General features: G+C 39.6%; 1 protein-coding gene across 4 annotated transcripts in view; it reads right to left on the reverse strand.

Moving 5' to 3' along the window:
* The window catches only part of RTN4 (reticulon 4), a 67,721-nt gene extending 50,168 nt beyond the window's left edge, over positions 1-17,553 (reverse strand). Inside the window, exon 1 of one of the 4 annotated variants that reach the window (XM_061210561.1) lies at positions 17,027-17,553. In XM_061210561.1, coding sequence (XP_061066544.1) covers positions 17,027-17,203 — 177 coding nt within the window. In that variant the 5' untranslated portion in view covers positions 17,204-17,553. Of the gene's footprint in view, positions 1-16,641 lie in introns of all 4 variants that reach the window. The other 3 variants (XM_061210560.1, XM_061210562.1, XM_061210563.1) reach the window with 3 other exon arrangements.
* Positions 17,554-18,178: the final 625 nt, after the last annotated feature.

Here is an 18,178-nt window from a genome sequence, read left to right on the forward strand (position 1 = left end):
AACTCTACTGTTACAAGTGTTGCTGTTAATATCTCATTTAACAGATTAAAAAAAAAAAGAGTGATAGACAAGTAACTCACTCAATAGATAAGCAGTGAGACTCAGACAATTCAACTCCAGAGCTCACTTTCTTAACCAATATATGCTGTATGTTATAAATTGAATGTTTGTGTTTCCCCTAAAATTCATTATGTTCAAGCCCTAAGGTTCAATGTGTTGTGTTTGGAGATGGGGCCTTTCGGAAGTAATTAGGAATACATGAGGTCATGAGGGTGGGACCATCGTCACAGGAAGAGATCATGTGAGCACACAGAAGGCAGCAACCTATAAGCCAAGAAAAGAGGCCTCAGAATGAAACCTAACTTGCCCACATTTTGATCTTAAGACTTCCCAGCCTTCAGAACTGTAAGAAATAAATTTCTGTTGTTTAAGCCACCTAGTCTATGGTATTTTGGTATAGAAGCCCAAGTCAACTAATACACTATATATTGGTATATTAACCTTGTACAATGTCATTTTATACCTGCAGTTGGGAGATCTTGAGCTAAAGATCTTCTGGGGTTTATACTAGAGAAAGGGCTCTAGCAAAAGACAATGTGAAATAGTCTGAGAGATGACAGGAGGTATTCCTTTAGTGTAGAGGACCTAATAAATTTGGACACTTCTATCTGGAAGAACAAGCTAGACAAGGCTGATTAATAGAAAAAAAAAAAGAAATCAGAGATGTGGCTATCATGAACATGGAACTTGTCTTCCAAGGGTATTCCTTTTGATGAATAGGAGAGTTAAATTCATAATGTCACGTAAATTTTAAATTCATACTAAGTATGATGTCATATCTAAAGGATTCTTAGATGGGGTGGAGAGGGGAAATCCATGACATGCATTTAAAAGAGTCTCCTATAACCTAGAACAACAGGTTGAATGGGCCACTCATCCAAACCAGTAAGACACACTGCCTTACGAGATTTTATAAAATGTACACATATGTGTACACACTTTTTAAAGATGACTTGTTATATAATCTTAAATTACACAGTTCTCGTTTATAAAATGAAAATTTGAAAATTCTTTCAGCTAAAATAATGAATTATAATGTTGTACAAACTGAGATTTGGGGGTCAAAGAGCAGAACCAAATAATTACACAGCTGCTCCACCTAAATAAAAGGAAGCAAATCCTTAACAAAATGGTTGTCTTTTTCATCTAGACAATATAGTTAAAAGCCAACTAATTCAGAGACAGTCTACTTGGAAAGTGAACTAGAAACATGTTAAAATCAGAGGGAAACCAAACTATATCTAAAACTGTGCCAAAATTTTAAAGTATTTTTAAAAAATATATCCTTATGCCTATCTAATACCAGAATCTCTCTTATAGCAAAAACTATATTCCTGGCACTTGGTCAAGTGAGAAAGTTTACAAATTGGTAGTTGAAATATTCACAAATTTCCAAAAAAAAAAAAATCCTCATTTTGTAAAATGAGACTCAATCCAAAATTAGCCACAAAACAAGTATTCCATTTCTAAAAGCACTTAGAAAAAAATCCAGAAGAGGTCATTACCATTTTGCCTTCAAGAAGAAGAGAGTCGCTCAGGGACTCCTACTAAGGCCCATCATGAATCATGGGATCAAACTGCCTGGGTCCAAACCCCAGATCCATCACGTATTACGCAATATAAATGTGTAACCCTGAGAAAGTTACTACTTAGCCTTTCTGTGCTTCATTTCCTCATTTGCACAATAAGAGTAACTACCTCAAAATGTTGTGAGGGAGGGAAGGGGAAAAAAGAAACAATTTGCCCTAAGTTACAGAGCTAGGAGGCCAGAGAGCCAGGATTTGAATAGGTTTAACTCCCAAGTTCATGGGCTGTATCCTATGCACAAGTGCAGTAATAAATTACGTATTCCTACTTTATCAGCCCCATAAATTTGAGCTCCTGAAACAAGATTAAACAGTCACCCAGCAAATACCCTGTAATTATCCAAAATACTTGACTGTTTGCTTTTACTTCACCATATAACAACATTTATAGAGATGTTAACGATGGCCAGGCACATTTATTTCACATGGTCTTTTAATACTCAAAACCACCCTGTAAAATAAGTACTACTGTTATCTTGATTTCACAGATGAGGAAACAGAGGCATAAAAAGGCTAAGTAACTTCCCCAGAGTCACAAAACCGAAAAAAGTGATGAATCTGAGACTGAATCCATAGTTTACCAGTCCATGCTCTTTTCTTTAACCGCTCTGCAGTACTTCTTTTCTAGACTTTACTATATAAATTTAGAATTTGAAAATGACTAATAAAACTAATGATGTCAAAAGAAAATTTTGATCAACAATACTTATATATCACAAAAGCTACCAAATTCTAAGGCTAAAACACCTAAAAATTATTTATTTCCTGTTCTGAAAAAGAATTACTGATTTTCATCTTCCTTTTTCTGCAAAAGACCCTCACTTTCACAAGTGAATAAACTATTTTATAATAAGGGATCCTATATTAAGTAAAAAGTAAAATGTTCTGAATTACTGAGATACGTTACACATACACTTACATTACTGGGCTTACAAAAAAGGTAAACAACTCCCCTTCTTTCTATGATCTACTCATAATGCCAAATTCTAACTACTGAATGAAATTAAAACCTTAGTCATCAATCTCATTTGTACTACTTGAACAGAGAGCCAGAAGAAACAATAAATCTTAAGGACTTAATTATATATATCCACACTAAGTAAAAACATAATGTCATATTACAAAAAAAAAAAGTTTTCACTAAATAGGCAAAAGGGAAGCCAGAACTCTCCTATTACGTCTCTCCTCTACAGCCATCAAAAAGGACAATTCTATATATTTTTCTTGCTCGAAAACATTTAAAAGCTCCCAGTTACATACTGAATTACACCAAAAATTCTCAGTCAGATATATTAAGGCCCTGCACTATATGGCCCCAATTTAACTGTCTAAACTTATCTCAACATCTCCTTACATGTCATCTATGCTTACAAAATAAACTTCTTCCTAACCAAACCCATGAATCCCGCTCCTGCATATGAATGCTGACATCCACTAATGCTCAAATTCACCATATTCAGCCTCACTAACTCTCTTTGTAAAACATACTCATTCTTACCTTATTTTTGTTAATCTTCTACATTTCCAGGTACCTAAGCTCAGAGAATAAAGCAACTTATTCAAAGTCACATAGCTTAATGACAAAGCTAGAAAATAATTTAAACTATAATCATATATATATATTTATTTCCTTATTACCCTCAGTAAAATGAATAGAATCACTGAACTACTTATAATGACAGTATGAAAGATTTCCAAATGATCTATATTCCTCATGTTGGCCCTAATGCTAGATTCTTTTCCTTACCTAAGCCTAAAACTAGAATATAAGTGTCGATTAATTGCCTCAGGGCTACAAACTTTGAACGCGAATTACTTCCACCACACAAGAATCAGTTGCAAAATTAAAGTTCACTGAAGAAATTTTTTTTTTTTTTTTTTAGTAAATCACTTTTCAAGAAAGTAAAAATGGCATTATCAGTTTTGAATTTATTACTGGTCAATTCAAAAAATATATATATGCTATCACAATCTCACCAATGTCCACACACTCTTACACCGAGTATTTTCCTTGACACGTTCATTTCAAAACCTGTTTATCAACCAAAAGTATAAGTGGTCAGGGCTTCCCTGGTGGCGCTGTGGATAAGAATCCGCCTGCCAATGCAGGGGACACGGGTTCCAGCCCTGGTCCGGGAAGATTCCACATGCCACGGAGCAACTAAGCCCGTGCGCCACAACTACTGAGCCTGCACTCTAGAGCCCGCGAGCCACAACTACTAAAGCCCACGTGCCTAGAGCCCGTGCTCCGCAACAAAAGAAGCCACCTCAATGAGAAGCCCGCGCACCGCAACGAAGAGCAGCACCCGCTTGCCGCAACTAGAGGAAGCCCACGCTCAGCAACAAAGACCCAACGCAGCCAAACATAAATAAATAAATAAAATAAACTGTAAAAAAAAAAGTATAAGTGGTCAGTAAAATCATATCTAATTTATAAAACAAGAAAAATAAACTGCACTTTAAAATCATAGAGAAGAACCTCTGCTTCTAGCCATGAAAGTAATTTTATCACACTAACCCTTCCAACATAAACAACTATAAAACTGGGCAAAATATATGAAGCAACTGTCCTGAGACACTGGACCACATGCAGAAGTGTAATTCCTGAGAAGAGGGAAGCACACCAGAGGAATGCCCTGGCTTTCTGTCTGAAAGCACTTTCTGTCAACAGCACATGGCAGAGGAGCCCAAGGATACTGTGCTCTTGCTGGGCAGAGGAAGCTGTTGAGTTGTCTGGGATTTGTGGGGCAGGGTGACATACAAAGGAAAGCTTCAAAGAAAAGGAGCTCCAGAAATCTAGATAGATGTTCCCTTTAAACCTTTGGCTGAATACAATGCTGCACATACAGATCACAAGACTTACCAAGACCCAACAGACAAATCTATGATATAGAGTTGTGAGCTGAATGGATATTCTGAAGGTCAGACTGTGCTGGAAGACCTGACCTAAAGTTCTGGCCAGTCAGAGTGGAGAGATCTCATAAACACCCCAAGCATAAAAGTGAGATTCCAGAAAAGGTACACCTTAAGAGTGGGACTACTATAACCCTAAAGTAAAGGATACTCTAGACCAAGAATCAGCAAAACATGGCTCATGGGCCAAAGTTGTATTGGGAGAAAGTCATGTCTGTTCATATGATGTATTGTCTATGGCTACTTCTGCATTATAATGGCAAAGATGAGTAGTTCGATAGAACCTGTAGGACCCACAAGCCTAAAATATTTACTACTTTGCCCTTAAAGAAAATGTCAGCCAGCCACTGCTCTAGACCCACCCTAACTTTAAAATCAAGACTTAAAAAGATCAAGGTGATTTGCCAGCAAATCAATTGCCTTCCAGAACAAAACTATCACCACATCCATGACAAGCAGTATAAAATAAAAAATTACTGGACATGAAAAGAAGAAAATTTGAGCATAAATAAGAAAAAACAGCCTATATAAACAAAAAGAAATAGTGTAAATGTTGGATTAATGAATACTAAAATGGAAATTTAAACAGCTTTTCAAAGTTCCTAAGTATGTACAGTAAAAGATAGACATAATGAGTGAACAGAGAATCTTGGTAGAAAAACATGGACTAGAAAAAGAACCAAATGGAAATGCTGTACCTGAAAATTACATTAACCTAAAGAAAATTTCACCAGATGAGCTTAAAAGTAGATTGGACAATGGAGAAGAAAAGATCAATAAACTTAAAGAGCAACAGAAAAAAAAAATCCAAACTGAAGCACAGCATGAAGAACAAAAAGCTGGGGGGAAAAAAATGAACAGTCTCAATGACCTATGAGATAATCAAGCAGTTAAAGCATACATAACTGGAGTCCCCCCAAAGACAATAATGACTGAAACAGGAAAATAAAGTTTTAAGATATAATGGCCTAAAATTTGAAAATAGTGATAGAAAATACCAGCCCACAGATCCAAGCTCAATGAACCACAAGCAGGATAAACACAAAACCACAAAGAACTACACTGTAGAGGCCAAACTGCTGAAAACCAAAGACAGAGAAAAATCTTAAAAACAGAGGGAAAAGGCAGGTAAACAATAAGAATGACCTGACCTCTCATCGCAAACAACGCAATCCAAAAGATAATAAAACATTCCTTAAAATGATGAAAAAAACTGCAAACCTAGAATTGCATGCAGTCAACCCTCATAATCTGATTCCTTAATTTGCCAACTGGCCTACTCACTAAATTGATAAACCCAAAATCAGTACTTACAGCAGCAGGCACATGCAGAATAGCCAAACATTCCAGTCCCCCAACATATGTTGCCAGGTGAGGTCAAACAAGGCAACCCTATGCCTTCTTGTTTCAGCTCACATACAGTAAACAAGTATTCTTTTAGCAGTCTATTTAGTGCCCTACTGTTTGCATTTCTGTGCTTTCTGTTGGTGATTCTGATATGGCCCGTAAGCACAATGCTGAAGTGCTGTCTAGTGTTCTTAACAGCAAGAAGGCTATGATGTATCTTACAGAGGAAACCCGTGTGTTAGATAAGGTTCATTCAGACATGAGTTATAGTGCTGTTAGCCATGAGTTCAATGTTAATGAGTCTACAATATATATTAAATAATGCGTTTCTTTAAATAGAAACACACCTAAAACAAAGTTATATACTGACGAGTAACAAAAATGCTATGACTAAAAGGTTCACAGGAACCTAACCCTGTATTTCCCCTAGGGACAATGATTCAGCATCTGCTAATTCAGTATTTTCTGTGACTTTACAGACCATAACCACCACAAATAACAAAATTGACTGTATTCATCAAAAAATCCTTCAAAAGTAAAGCTGAATTAAGATATTAACAGACAAAAGATGAAAACAAAAGCTGAAAGAAATCATCACCAAGGGACCTGCACAATAAGAAATGTTAAATGAAGTTCTTCACAATGAAGGAAAAAGATGCCAGATAGAAACCCAAATCTTCATGAAGGAATGAAGAAGGGCAGAAATGGTAAATGTATGTGTAGATACAAAATATTCCCATTCCCTAAGTTCTTTAAAGAAATGGTAAATATATGAGTAGATATAAAGTATTCTCATACCTTAATTTCCTTCAAGAATAATTGACTTTTGAAGGAATACAAATTTGAAAAGAAGTAAAACTGTCACTATTTGCAGATGACATACTATACATAGAGAATCCTAAAGATGCTACCAGAAAACTACTAGAGCTAATCAATGAATTTGGTAAAGTAGCAGGATACAAAATTAATGCACAGAAATCTCTTGCATTCCTATACACTAATGATGAAAAATCTGAAAGAGAAATTAAGGAAGCACTCCCATTTACCACTGCAACAAAAAGAATAAAATACCTAGGAATAAAAAAAAAAAAACCTGACTTTTGAAGCTTAAATAATTAAAATATATAATAATATATGTAGAAGTAAAATGTATGACAATAAAAGCACAAAGGATGGAAGGAATATGTAGAAGTACAAAAAAAACAGAAGCAGATGGGACAAAGAGAAAAGAGACTTAAATGGGGACTTGCCTCGTGGTCCAGTGCTTAAGAATCCATCTTACAATGCAGGGGACGCTGGTTCAATCCCTGGTGGGGGAACTAAGATCCCACATGCTGTGGGGCAACTAAACCCACGTGCCACAACTAGAGAGAAGCCCACGCACCACAATGGAGGATCCCACATACTACAACTGAGACCCGAAGCAGCCAATAAATAAATAAACAGACTTAAATGAATCATATTAATAATTACACTGAATGTAGTAAATGGCCCCAATTAAAAGGCAGAGGTTTTCAGGCTAGATAAAAACCTTACTATGTGTCACTTAACAGGACACACACTTTAAACATAAAAACACAGGTAGGTTAAAAGTAAAAGAATGTAAAAGGATATATGATCCAAGCACTTATCCTACAAAATCTGGAATGGCTATACTAATGTCGAGCAAAGTAGATTCAAACACAAGGAGTATTATCTTGAGATTACCAGAGGTAAAGAGGGGCATTTGATAATGAAAAAGGAGTAATCAGACATAACACTAAATAGATATAACAACACTAAAGGTATATGGAAAAGGTGTAATGGAAATACATGAAGCAAAAACGAAAGAGAGACAAAGACAAATCTACAAATATTATTTAAAAATTTTAACACTCAACTCTTAGTTAATTGACAGACTGGACACACATGCACATACACACACACTCAATAAACAAGGATATAGATGATTTAGACAACATTCCAATGAACTGACTTTTATAGAGCACTACAACCAACAACAAAATATACATTCTTCTCAAGTACACATGGAACATACACCAAGATAAACCATTTCCTGGTCTATAAAGCAAATCTCAATAAATTTAAAAGGATTGAAATCATGCAGCATATGTTCTTTGACCACGTGAATTAAATTGAAATCAATAAAACAGAAAAATTCTGGAAAATGCCCAAATGTTTGGAAATTAAACACACAATTCTAAATAACTCATGGATCAAAGAATATATCACAAGAAAAATTAAAGAATAATTTAAATCAAATGACAATGGAAATCTGCTGGATACAGCTAAAGCAATGCTTAGAGAGAAATTTATAGCTCTAAATGCTTTTAGAAAAAAGGGTTAAATTCAAAGTTTAAAGCTTCCACCTAATGAAACCAGAAAAAGAGCAAGTTAAACCCAAATAAGTAAATATAAATAGAGCTGCAATGAACATTTTGATACATGACTCTTTTTGAATTATGGTTTTCTCAGGGTATATGCCCAGTAGTGGGATTTCTGGGTTGTATGGTAGTTCTATCTGTAGTTTTTTAAGGAACCTCCATACTGTTCTCCATATTTACAATAGTCAGGACATGGAAGCAACCTAAGTGTCCATCAACAGATGAATGGATAAAGAAGATGTGGCACATATATACAATGGAATATTACTCAGCCATAAAAAGAAACAAAATTGAGTTATTTGTAGTGAGGTGGATGGACCTAGAGTCTGTCATACAGAGTGAAGTCATAAAGAGAAAAACAAATACCGTATGCTAACACATATATATGGAATCTAAGGAAAAAAAAAAAAAAAAGGTCATGAAGAACCTAGGGGTAAGACGGGAATAAAGACACAGACCTACTAGAGAATGGACTTGAGGATATGGGAAGGGGGAAGGGTTAGCTGTAACAAAGTGAGAGAGCGGCATGGACATATATACACTACCAAACGTAAGACAGATAGTGGGAGGCAGCCGCATAGCACAGGGAGATCAGCTCGGTGGTTTGTGACCACCTAGAGGGATGAGATGGGGAGGGTGGGAGGGAGGGAGACCCAAGAAGGAAGAGATATGGGAACATATGTATATGTATAACTGATTCACTTTGTTATAGAGCAGAAACTAACCCACCATTGTAAAGCAATTATACTCCAATAAAGATGTTAAAAAAAAAAAACAACCTAAATAAGTAACAGAAAATAAATAACAGCAGAAATCAATGATATAGGAAACATGCAAACTACAGAGAAAAATCAATGAAACCAAAAGTTGGTTCCTTGAAAAGATCAATAGAATTGATAATCCCTAAAATGATCAAGAAAAAGAGAAAAGTAAGTATTGGAAATAAAAGAGGGACTATCACTATAAATCCTAAATAATAAGAGAATATTATGAACAAGTTTATGCCAGTAAATTAGACACTTAGGTGAGCAGACAAATTCCTTGATGTCCACTCATCAAGATGAAAAAGTCAAGTTCCTTGAAAGGCATACATTTCCAAAACTGACACAAGCAGAAATAGAAAATCTGAATAGCCCTATATCACTTAAAAAAAGTATACCCAGGGCTTCCCTGGTGGCGCAGTGGTTGAGAGTCTGCCTGCCGGTGCGGGGGACACGGGTTCGAGCCCTGGTCCGGGAGGATCCCATATGCCGCGGAGCAACTAGGCCCGTGAGCCACAATTACTGAGCCTGCGCATCTGGAGCCTGTGCTCCGCAACAAGAGAGGCCGTGATAATGAGAGGCCCGCGCACGACGATGAAGAGTGGCCTCCACTTGCCGCAACTAGAGAAAGCCCTTGCACAGAAACGAAGACCCAACACAGCCATAAATAATAAATAAATACTTTAAAAAAAAAAAAAAAGTATACCCATAATTTAAAACCATCTCCACAAAGAGAACTCCAAGGCCAGATGGCTTCATTAGTAAATTCTATAAACATTGAAGGATGCTTATGAAACTCTTTCAGCAAATTAAGGAAGAGCAAGCACTTCTCAAAATGTTTCAGACTTATGCACTAATACCAAAACCAGACAAGGCTATTACAAGAAAATAAAAATACAGAAAAATATTCCTTACACAGGCATGCAAAATTCTTTAACAAAATATTAGCAAACTGAATCCAGAACCTGGTAGAATAATAAAACTCTCAATAATTTAATAATGATGGCGATTAGTTGAGACTGAAAAGTTATAAAGGCTATTTGTGAAAGAGATTTATATGATAGGTTTAAGTGTATTTAATAAACCCCCTTAGAACAAAGATGAACAGAATTTTAAACAAGTAAATTCCCTTCTTTTCTGAAACCAAAGACTCCAGTAGATTAAAAAAAATTTTTTAATGCTTTAGGTCAGCTTCACCTAGGGCTGTCAGAACACCGAGATAAATAAATTTAACAATGACACCTTCCAATTAGTCAAATTTACACGTCAGTCTATAAAGTTGGGGAGGAAAAAAACAAGCGATTTTTCTTCTCTTTTCACAAAGGCAGATGACGGAACATAAATATATAATTGCCCCTACAGTACAACCACAAGAGTCCTCTGGTTTTAAGAGAGCAGAGAATACTTCACGGGTGGGGGCTTGTATTCTTTCCTTATCTCCTACATGTACCTCTCATAACTACAATCGCTACTCATCTTTTTGTCCCCGTACTCCGCCCTAAACCTGGTTAAAAAAAAAAAGTGTGCTAATTTTTTCTTAATATTGGACTTCCAAGGGACCACCAATATAACCAGACTATTGCCAAATCTGTTTGAACAACAAAACTTTATAAGCCTTCTTCATCTATGGTAATAAGAACAAGTCATTAAAGAAATAATGTGTTTTTTTTTAAACTAGAGGGCCACCTAAGCAAAGGACTCAGGGACTGCTAAAAAGATAATCCAATATTTAGCAGCTTACAGCTCCTACTATAAGAGCAGGAGTGGTACCTATTGTTTGGCATTATCTATCAACATTTTCAATGCATATACCCTTTGGATCAATAATTCCACTTACGTGAATTTATCCTACAATGCATATATCCTACAACACATATATATATTTCTATGCGTGTATTTGCAAAGAGGTGTATATATACAGGTGTTCACAGCAATGTTATTTACAACAGCAAAAGCTGAAAGACAACCTAATTAACCATCAATAAGAGACTGATTAAATAAAATAGGGTACATCCATATACCTTGTATACGTAAATAAATTAATGCTTTAATTCAAAAGACTTGGGATTTTTTTTTTTCTTTTTTCTTTTTGGCCACACCACGATGCAGAACTTCCCTGACCACGGAATGGAACCCATGCCCCCTGCAGTGGATGCATAGTCTTAACCACCGGACCGCCAGGGAAGTCCCAAGACTTGGGATTTTTATTTGAGAGAAAATATTGCAGTAATTCTAGAACGATACAGAATATAGATCAGGATTCATCTATAATATTATATTCATTCAACAAATATCTGAGTGCCTATGCCACATCTAAGGCACTGTGCTCAGCAATGCAAATATAATGTCATACAGTCCTTTTCCTCAAGGAAAAAAGGTAATACAGCCCCTTTCCTCAAGGAGCATATAGTCTGGTGAATAGAAGTGAGTAAACATACTATTCCCACGTATATAGTATGATACATATGATGAGGTAAGAAAAGAATGTTACGGGAACACATGAGTAAAGCAACTTAAAAATTAAGAATCACCATTCCAAGAAACAAAAAACCATCAATTTAGATGTGAGACTATCAATTCCCCTTTAGAGTTGAAAAGAATGATGAGGCTATTGGTCTGAGAACACCTTAGCATAAGTAGAGCTGGGTCCTACCATTTTGCATGCCTATGTCCTACATTAGCTAGCCACAAAGGTCACACTCACCCATTTAAACACTGCTGATGAATTATGGTTCTGCCCTTACAGTTCCCATCCTTGGTGCTACCACCCCCAGAGGGACCTTCTAGGGTCTATATTTAGAAACAGGAACAAAAAGTCTCAAAGAATGTACTGTAAGAATAGTTTATCTGCCAACATTTACTTCTACTTAGAGGTCCCAGGGAAAAATCAAGAAATATTATCTATTTGGTTGGTACTTTTACCTTGGGCTAGCAAAGTACCTTTAAAATGTGCCACTTAAATTGGGGCCTTGCAACAGCAGTGATTCAAATAAACTGCTTTTAGGTATATTATGAAATAACTACACATAAAACAGAGTCAATTACTGAACAATAGAAAATATGTTCCTTTTTGGAAATGTTTCATATAACATAGCAAATCTTCCAAGTTTACAGAAATATAGTGCTCAAATAGCATGTTTTCTAAATACTATTCCACATAATTAGACATGTATCAAAGGTTCCATATATATTCATCACTTCATTTTAAAAAGGATTTGAGGAAGCTCATAAGTTACTAAAAAGAACTATAAATTTGACACTGAGCTTCCTAGGAACCAATGTGAAATGTAATTCACTTTATCCTTAAGGAGCACACCACTTGTTCCCAACTGTTATTCCTAGTCAGAAAATTAGAAATGGTTAACAAGAGAATTATTCAGAATCTCTAAATTCATCAGTTCCATTCCTTGTTATCATTTTCTAGATAATAATAGGAGGAGAGAGGCTGGGGAATGGATTATGGCATGACATCTCTTTCTTTAGAGGCAACTACTTCCTGGGAGTGTCACATCATTGTTTACTTGAACTTTATGTTAAGGACTGATACTTAAGACTTAAACTATATATCACTCAAAATCTTTTAACATTTCTAATATGTGCTCCTATGCTGATATAAATAATCATATAATAAATGACTTTGTAAAAGACAAATAATTTTTAATCCTTAAGCCATAACCTATACTTACGAGCAATATTCAATTCTATACAAGCTTCCATTGCAACAACAACTTTGGACAATCTCTGAAATTGATTTAATAAGCATCAACATTCTTTTCTTTGTATTTATATCCATGGCCTCCAAGTCCTATCAATTTTTCTTTCATAAAACGTCTTATTAACCTAACTATAAAAACAGAGATTCAGAGCCAAAAAAATCATGCTTCCTAGAGTTTCTTATATTCCTCCCCGTATTCCATTTTCACTGAATGAACTAGTTCAGGCTCTACTCATCTCTCTCAGAACCACTGTGAAAGATTTCTAAATAGTTCCCCTATTTTTCTTTCCAACCTATCTTGAATATTGTCACCAATTCACTTTTCTAACACTGCTTTCATGATGCCATGCCTCAGTTCAATAATTTTCAGTGGCTTCCCAATGCCTAAAGCAGTAATTCAGAAGGATGACAAATAATGAAATAACTTTATATTTTGGAAACAACAACAACAAAAACATTTTTTGTTTCATTATTTAAATTGCCAAAAGCAAAGGCAACCGTGAATGGCAGAGCATGGATAAAAGCAGGATGATAAAACCCTAATTCCTTAATTTGGCATTCAACACCCTTCAGAATCCAGATCTACCACACATTTTCAATCTTAATTAACACTGGCTTAGAACATGTCCAGAGACCAGCTCAATGCCATCCTTAATGAATGTTTGCATATCCTCAAAGCCTAGGTTAACCAACCACCTTTTTAACCTGAAGCCAATGTTTCTCCATGAAAAATGGTCAGCAGGGGAGAGGCTTCAGTCTCACTTCAGTTACTTCATGGCAATGCAGATGCTCCAAGCACAACAGCAAACAGCAAAATTACAACTTACCAAGTAAGGGAAATCAGCGTTTACTCAAAAAATGGGGTAAACAACAATGTTAAAAAATATACAACTGTCAGGGATCTACCATATTCACTAACATAAACCCTCTGCCAGTCAGACTGCTCTATGTTTCTAACCATGTTCTGCACATTTCTCAGCTCTTTGCCTTTACTCACGTCAGTCCTTTTAGTTTCTCTAAATCTTCAAAACTATATTTGTGCTCCAAAATCCCAATATAAATATTTAAGAAGCACATTTCTAAAATAAACAATATTTTAAAAAGCAAAATTTTTTTTCAAAGTGAGACATGGTTGTATCAACGCATTTTTTTAAAAATTTTATTTATTTATTTATTTATTTATTTATTTATTTATGGCTGTGTTGGGTCTTCGTTTCTGCGCGAGGGCTTTCTCTAGTTGCGGCAAGTGGGGGCCACTCTTCATCGCGGTGCACGGGCCTCTCACTATCGCGGCCTCTCTTGTTGCGGAGCACAGGCTCCAGACGCGCAGGCTCAGTAGTTGTGGCTCACAGGCCCAGTCGCTCCACGGCATGTGGGATCTTCCCAGACCAGGGCTTGAACCCGTGTCCCCTGCATTGGCAGGCAGATTCTCAACCACTGCACCACCAGGGAAGCCCAAAAAACAAAATTTTTTACCATGGCCTGTTAGAGACCTCAAATGATCTAAGTGTAGTCCACCTCCCCACGCTCACCTTATACCACTCTCCCCCTAGTTTTTCTCACTAGTCTTCTTACTAGATTCTCAAACATACAAAGCTTATTACTGCCTCAGGGCTTTTGCCTCCTAGGAGCTTCTTGGAAATTTTGTATATCTGCAGCTTAAATCTCACCTCCTCGGAAAGGGCTCTCTGTGCCGCCCTACCTAAAAAGACTCCCACACGTCTCAAGTCATTTTCCACACCATCATTCTGCTTATTTTCCTCATAACACTTAACACTAATCTGACTTCCTTAATTATGTGCATATTATCTGTACTCCCCCCACGGGGAACACATGTGTCTTGCTTATTGCTATATCCTCATAGCCTAGAATAGTGCCTCTTTGTAGGTAATCAATAATCAGTTGAATGAATGAACTCGTTAAGAAACCTAGACTCAGTGAAATGCCTTAACTATCTGTGCCCATAAATCATAATGTTCCTGTATTTACTAAAAGAACTAAACTTTCCAAATAGGCAACATCAATACAGAATTAGGGAACTATGTAAAGATAGAGTCACTGAGTAGGCAATATTCTTTCTCCTTTGTCTTCCAAACTTAGTATTCCAAAAGTCAAAATTCCAAGAGAATGCTGTCACCTCCTGAATCTCCAAGGTTCAAAGAACAGAACTCTTTTCTTTGTTTCCATGAAGGAACACAAGACAACAAATTAGTATGCCTTTCTTAATCATTAAATTTATCATTTGCAAATTCCTTATTTATTTTTCTACCTCACCTCAGTTTCTCTAAAATGTGTGTTTTTACCCAGAAAAAGGAAAATTTGAGTTACTCCTCAGATTCTAATATCTTTTGTGTAGTGATCAATGTTTTCAGTAATGTTTTGGGGTATGTCAATATCAAAATGTTATTCAGAAACATCACTATTGGCTTATTTTCCCCACTGTGGAGCAGGAGTGAACTGAAGAAAAAAAAAACTCTTCTGTGATCTCCCACTGAGTTCCTTTTTCTAGAAAAAGAACCATTTCTAAAATCCTACAAGGCTATGACAATTTCTCAGCAGGCTGTTACACTACCTGATTCTTGATTCTTGCTCTTTTATACATAAAAATCCTACTACTAGTGGGACACTTTCTGTCCCAAAAGTAACAAGCTATTTGTTAATAAGTTAATTAACGTATCTAATAAGATGAATTCTCAATCTCTAACGAACTTGATTTTTTCTCTTCCAAAATAAAGTTTCCCAAGATGAAAAGGGTAATAAAACAATGTCCCTAATAATAATAACAACACACAATCAGATGCTCGTGAATGAAAAGATTTGAAAACTATTTACAGACCACGCAGATTTGTCTCTGCAGACCTAAAACATTACTTCTACGAAGTAGTATTTCTAACCAATAAACGAAAACGTCTGTCTCAAAACATTTCATGAAGTCTCATGGTAAACCTGCCACAAGTTCAATTGGCCTATTCCCGATAAGGAATCCCCAGGTTTCCCCTTCTTTAGGAATGTCAACCATTTTGCATTTTCCTCTTTTCTCTACGATTCAATCACGATGCCTTAAGAGGCTAAACCTGTCCATCCTAACGGCAATTCCCCTCGCCCTGCGGCAGAGCCCCTGGCAGCACTGCGCCCCCTCGGAACACGACGCCCAGGTCCTACTTCCCTGGCTCGGTTAAGCCGGGAGAGGGGGGAGACGCCACATCACAACCCGGTAAGCTGGGCGGTGGCAGGTCTTCGCCAGAACTCCTCTCCCCAGTTCTCCACGCGCCACACCACTGGAGGCGCTCTCCCTTCACTGCAGTCGGGTCAAAGTGGACGTTCTCCACTGGACCAGAGCGGGGAGGAGAGGGGGGGATGAAGCGCATGGGGCCACCCAAGCCGAGGGAAGGTTGAGCAGGGGGGCCAGAGTTGAATGCAGGCAAAGACCAACAGGAAAACTGCGTCTTTTCCCCAGGAGCAACCCAGACGGGCAGACAATAGATTAGGCCGCCAAGGCCTTCCATCCTTACCCCGGAACCGAGCCAGCCCGATGAATCCGCACCCCTAGTTCCTCGATACACACCCAGCTCCTGCAAGGGGTGGGTTCCTAACTTCCCGGACGCGGTGGAATGGAGACCTGAGAGAAGAACCTGGGAGCGGGCGGGGTGCACGTGTTCCCCGACACGCAGACGGACAATAAAGAACAAGCCCGAGCTTCCTCGGCCGCCCCACCCTGTTCCCCGCGGCTCCCACCAGCGGGGGCGCCTTCGCCCCGAGGTCCGCAGACAAAGCCCCTCCGGGCGGAGAGCAAGACTGGGCCCAGGCTTTGGGGGCTGCGCACAAAAGAGGGAGGGGCGCGAGGGGCGGCGCGAGGCGAAGGGCGCGGCACTTACCCACTGAGCCGGAGGAGCCCCTGCGTTTGGGCGCGGCCGGCGTAGAAGGGGGCGCGGCGGGGGCAGGGGCGGCCGGGGTCCACGCGAGCTCCGCCTGAGGGCTCACGTCGGCCGGGGGAGGAGGGGGAGGCCGGGCTGGAGGCTCATCGTCCTCAGAGAGCTGGGAGGGCGAGGTTGCGGTAATGGAGGGTAGGGAGGGCGCTGGCTCCGCCGACGACGCGGGGCTCGGGTCCCAAGACGGCTGCCGCTCCGGGGCGGCGAGGGGCGCTGCCGGCAGGGGCCCCCGGGGCGCCGGGGGCACGAAGTCATTGCCGAAGTCCAGCAGGGGCGCGCCAGCCGGGGTGGCGGCGGCGGCGGGCACCGGGGCCGCCGACAGCGCGGCGGCGGGCTTCCTCTCGAGCACCTCCAGCTCCTCCAGGTCCTCGTCCTCGTCCTCGTCTTCCTCCTCCTCTTCCTCTTCGTCCTCGGGCTCCTTCACGAACTGGTACTTGAACGCGGGCTGAGGCCGGGGCGGGCTGTCCGAGGACGAGGAGACCAGAGGCGACTGGTCTATGTCTTCCATTGCTGGCGGGGGAGAGATGATGCTGCAGCTGCTGCCTCCGCGGGAGACGCTTCTCCTCACAGCCGCGGGCAGTTGTGGGGGGTGGGGAGGACTGAGAGGGGCAGGGCCCAACGAGCCGAGGGACCTGCAGTGGCGACGGCTCCCGGAACAATGAGACTGCTCCTCCTGCCTCCGCGCCCGTGATGCGCCACCCGCCCCGTCCCCAGTTGCCGCCGCCGCCCAGACGAGCGAAGGAGAGAGGCCAGCCGACTCTCCGCCCAGTTTGGCGTGACTCACCCTCCTGCTCGGGAGAGGCAGGCACTAACGCGGGAGGGAGCGAGCCAATCGGCTAAGAGATAGAGTTGACGGGCAACCAGCCGGCCCAACGGAAAAGGAAAAAGACGCAAAGTGGGTGGGTGTTACTGCACTTCCTCTCTTTTACCGGCCAGGCTGGGTTCGGTGGGCGGGGTTTGGAGCTGGGAACCCCACAGTCAGCCTAGGGTAGTTGAGGGTCGAACTGGGGGCTTGGGCTTGCCCACAGCTGGAGGTCAGTCTGTGTAATTAGAGTACTGGGAAAGCGAGCCGGCTGCCTGCCTGCCCGCCCTGAGGGGTCGGAGACGCTCCTGGCGCGCCACCGGAAGGGCGTTATCTTGGGGACTGGGAGTGGAAACTTTCCTCCCAGGAAAGGGAAAAAACCCAGAGCGCAGAAAGGTACTAAATAACGGGACCGTGGAGTAGCCTTAAGGATTGAAGTATACGTTAAATTTTAGATTTTGAAATAAAAGATTGTCTTTTTTCAAACTTAAATTCCCAAACCAACTTATCACTACTACCATCACCACCTTAAAAGAAAAAATAATATTTTTGACAGTTTTAAGATCAGTCCCAGTCTAAACTGCAGACCCTGGATGACGTAGGCAAAACAGCTGGGCTGGACGATCTAGGGACTGGGGCAGACCATTTGAAAGTCTGCTCATCTCCTTCAAAGAGGGTTTT

The sequence above is a fragment of the Eubalaena glacialis genome, chromosome 14 (genome assembly GCF_028564815.1).
Source record: "Eubalaena glacialis isolate mEubGla1 chromosome 14, mEubGla1.1.hap2.+ XY, whole genome shotgun sequence".
NCBI lineage: Eukaryota > Metazoa > Chordata > Mammalia > Artiodactyla > Balaenidae > Eubalaena > Eubalaena glacialis.